General features: G+C 31.0%; 1 protein-coding gene across 4 annotated transcripts in view; it reads left to right on the top strand.

Moving 5' to 3' along the window:
- LOC106457570 (RNA-binding protein 4B-like) overlaps nucleotides 1-4,326 on the top strand; it is a 112,131-nt gene that overhangs the window by 61,094 nt on the left and 46,711 nt on the right. For all 4 annotated transcript variants that reach the window (XM_022383562.1, XM_022383563.1, XM_013917006.2 and 1 more), the window contains exon 7: nucleotides 3,299-3,565. In XM_022383562.1, the coding sequence (XP_022239270.1) occupies nucleotides 3,299-3,565 (267 nt within the window). The remainder of the gene's footprint in view (nucleotides 1-3,298; nucleotides 3,566-4,326) is intronic.

Below are 4,326 nucleotides of genomic sequence, written 5' to 3'. Positions count from 1 at the left end.
GAAAAACATTATTTAAAAAATCTTAAAAGTTTATAACAAAATGTTATTTTGCATAAAAAAGCCTTATAATGTTTACTGATAATCTGCAAACATTTGGGAAGATGTGCTTACTGTATTAAAAGTTATAACATGAAAACTATAACAAGCACAAAATGGTTACGGGGTTGGTCTCTGGGGCCGAGACTGTAGTGAAAGAGTTAACCTTCACTTGAGGATCTCAATGTACTTGTCGGCATTGATAGTGCCATTCACAAAATACAGGTGTTCCACATCCTGGCTAGAGATGCATTCCCATATCACCTGATCCTGTGGATGCTTCACAGTTGCATTCAAACACGCTGGATGAAACTCTTCTCCACGTTGTTGTCATACAAAATACCTTCCATCAAACCTGTGCAAGTTGAACTTTGCTCCATATTTCTTCAGTCCAGTAGCATGCTCCTTAGCTCAGTTGAGCCTCATCTTCCTCATTTTGTTGGCAAGGGAAGATTTTTTTCTTGACTGTCTTGCTGGGAGACCAGCTGAATCCAAGCAAGACTGGATGGTCCATGCAGTAATAGTGACCATTGAAGTTTTCTGTTATGTTCTTTTGAGATCTTTGGATGACAATCAACAATTCTGAAGGCTTATGTATTTAAGAATAATATTGTCAGCTGCTGTGGATGCTTTCTTCCTATCCCTTTCCTTCTGCCACTCAACACAACCAGTCTTTCTCTATCTCTGCACCCAGCAGCTTATGGGAAAGTGGTTAAATTTAATTCCTCTAGCAACCTGCCTTTTCGAAAGTCCCTCTTTTCTCAAAGAAACACTTTTTTTTTTGGCATTAACTTGCAACCCTTGATCGTGGTATCAAATGCACGTTGTAGCAGATCTGCTTTTAAACTGACTCAGTAAGAACCTCTATTTACAACCAAAAAATGGCGTATGAAATACCTATAAAGCTGCTGCTGCTATAATTAGACAGTATTGCGTCATCCATGAAATACATTTACAGCTACATGCATTAGGGTATCAAAACAGATGATTCTGAAAAAAGTGTGAAAAAATTGGGTAATGCAATAAATTGTTTATCGCGTTAGTATAAGGGTAGAGAAAATAACATAAAATATGAAGTTTTACTGATTGAAAAACTGTTGATATTCATTTAGGACATTCTAGAGGTTATGGAAATAATATATATGAAACTTTAAGATGAAAAAGTATTTTATTCTTAACATGAAAATCACCTTGCACGCAAACTAGAATCAGACTGACTTGGTGAATTCACAAACAAATCTTTAGTACAAATATATCATTAAAAATTCATATTTTCTTGCATACAACATACCTGTCAGGATTATTAAAAGCTTATCAAATTGCATGAAGATACACTTAGTGACTTCAGAATTATAGATCTCATTAATTCTTCAGTACGGGCTTCGTGCAATGGACTGACCTTGTGCATATAGGTTAAAATTAATTTTGTTTACAATAAAGGTGTTGTCATGACTAAAACCCTAAATGTATTTTTTATTCTCTCAATTTTTATGTAGTTTATATACAGTTGCATCTGATTATTTTATATATTTTTAAATAGCAGTAGGTAATATATCGATAGTTATGGTAATTATTAGTGACAAATATAAATTTATTGTTCCAAAATAAATTAATGTCAACTTTGAATATAGTGTAAGTATCAAATAATTGTAATGGTTCTATCAGATAATTTTGTAACCTGAGTCAACTAATATTGTGATCTTTCAAAACATTGATGTTTATTTGTTAACATGTTTACCACAAAGCTTGTATTTATGTAATATTCCATATCACCTAAGTTGTGCATGTTGTATGTGCCTTAAAATGCTTATAATGGCATCTTATGCAGATTATTTGATGCAACACACTACTTATTTCTCTTTTCTATCACTTTGTAGTAAAGGTACTTATTTTATTTTTATCTTTGGAGAGAAATCAACAAAATTTTGATCTTGTGGGTTATTTTCATTTTAACATTGTATTTGTGTTGATTATGTCAGAAGTATTACTGTGAAGTGGTTATTTTTCAAACTTCATACCAATAGTTTAAGAAATAGGCATTAGAAAATAATTTGTGATTCCAATGCAATGGTACTAAAAATGTATGGTCAGTAGGTGTATTTTTTAGCTTTAACCTTTTTGTTTTATTAAAGATTACATTATTGCATCTTTTTAAAACTATAACTTGTAGAGTTACAAACTAATGAGAAGTAAAGATGAGATACTAGTTAAAGTATTTGATTGTAATAATAAACTTTGAGAAAAGTTAATTCACACCATGGTTCACTGGTTTTAAATTAAGAGTTGGTATATAACTTGTATCATACATTGCCTAACAATTTTTCTGTTGTCAAAGTAATCATACCATTACTGAGTTGTTTTTTTTTGTTTATTATATTCAACATTTATACCTGTAATGGTGTTTCATTGTATTTTTATTTCCTTAAACTTTGTATCAAAATATAAACTGCTGTTTGGGATAGGTTGATATTGTGTAGTATATTTATATCAGTGTTTTATTATGTGAATTGTTACTATAAAATTCCATAACTGTGCACTACATAAGAAAAACAAAACAAATGTAGGGATCACAAATGTTGACAAGAGGGTTAATTGTATTTTTATCTGTTTGCTGAATAATTAGAACTACTAGCATCAGTAAACTTATAGCTAAGGCATTTAGTTTAGTGACTGAACTGGAAGCATCAAAGAATAATAGTAATATTTTTGACAAAGTAAGATACATAAAACGTATATAATGTTATGTAACATATAAAATAAAGTTTAACTGAATGTTCTTATACATCTTCTGTATTTAAACAGTAGTAGAGGATCACAGAAGTAAAATTATAGTTTTTTCAGTATATTAGGAACTGCAAAATTGCTGTATGCTAATTTAATCAGGATCAAAATTCTGTGAAAATTGTCCTATGATACTTAGATATTCCAACAATCAAATAGTTTTTCCTCAAACTCCTTAAAACAACTATGCAATATCAAAAAAGTATATTCCTAAATGTATGATTATCTCACCTGAAATTCTATTTTTTTATTTAGGTATTATGGGTATGTATTGATTAGTGGTTTGTGTGGAAGTTATGTGAACTTCGTGGATTGAGTTTATTCAATCATGATAATATATGCCAATAGCAATATAAAATAATTTTATTGAGTTTTACTCTACTATTATTTAAAGTTCCTTTAGCAAGTAATATATGTTGAACCTTGTCTTTCTGTCTTCTTTTGTGTATATTAATACAATTTATATTTTTTAACTTTTCAGAAATGCACGTTATGGTAGGTTGCCACCACCTATGAGTACTTATGGAACTTATCCAGAAAGAACCTTTGGACGATATGGTCCCGAGAGTCGTTACGACAGATTTTCAGATGGTTATGGATTTGACAGATTCAGTGAAAGGAGTTTTGCAGCTGAACGGATGAGACCTTACCCAGACCCTTATGAACGTAGGCTTCCACCACCACCTCCATCAGCTACTACTTCACGAGCTGATGATCTCTACTACAGAAGACCATATGATGATTATGGGTTTGTTAGTTTGCTTATTCTAAAAAAGGATATATAACTTACTTTCTGCTAAATTTGTATAAAAACAAGATATATTGATATGTAACTTCTGCAAATTCTAGCATCAAGTTAGGGATCATTTGAATTAGGATGTCATGGTATGCTTTACCCTGCAGTGGTAGGAAGACCAGGAGTGTTACATACTATTATTAATGATTTGATTTTCTGTGGCTCAAGAGTTACAGTTGTCCCAAAAAACATGCTAAATATGGTTAGCTGCTATTTCAGAGTAAATTGTTCAACATTATCATTATGAGGGTGGTGGTAAATTAACCCTCTTATGTATAGGTCTGTCCAACATTTCACAACATTGTACAGAGGTATGTTAAAAATTTAATTAAACAACTTTATTATCAATATATAGCATCAGATCATAGTCTGTAATTCAAATTTTTGTGTTACCTAAATTTTAACTTCTTGATTTCAAAAGTTAATATTTAGGAAAAATTTCAATCTTCACTCCAGTCCCTTGATGTGCAAGTGCTTTCATTTCTCCCTATCTTTGTTTGTATAACTTTGGTAACATTGTGGCTGGAGACGGCTTAAATGGGTAATGAAGAAAAACTTTAATATAAGTTTAACATGACAGCAAATGTCTCCAGCCATTAAAACAATATAAATTAAATACAAGAACAGTCCCAAGAGATATAAGAGCTATAACAATATAAATTAAATACAATAACAGTCACGAGAAATGTAAGAGCTATTACAATATAAATTAA

The sequence above is a fragment of the Limulus polyphemus genome, unplaced genomic scaffold, assembly GCF_000517525.1.
Source record: "Limulus polyphemus unplaced genomic scaffold, Limulus_polyphemus-2.1.2 Scaffold346, whole genome shotgun sequence".
In the NCBI taxonomy this organism is placed as follows: domain Eukaryota; kingdom Metazoa; phylum Arthropoda; class Merostomata; order Xiphosura; family Limulidae; genus Limulus; species Limulus polyphemus.
Note: the sequence above shows the minus strand (reverse complement) of the source record. Positions and strands in the feature narration are given on the sequence as shown.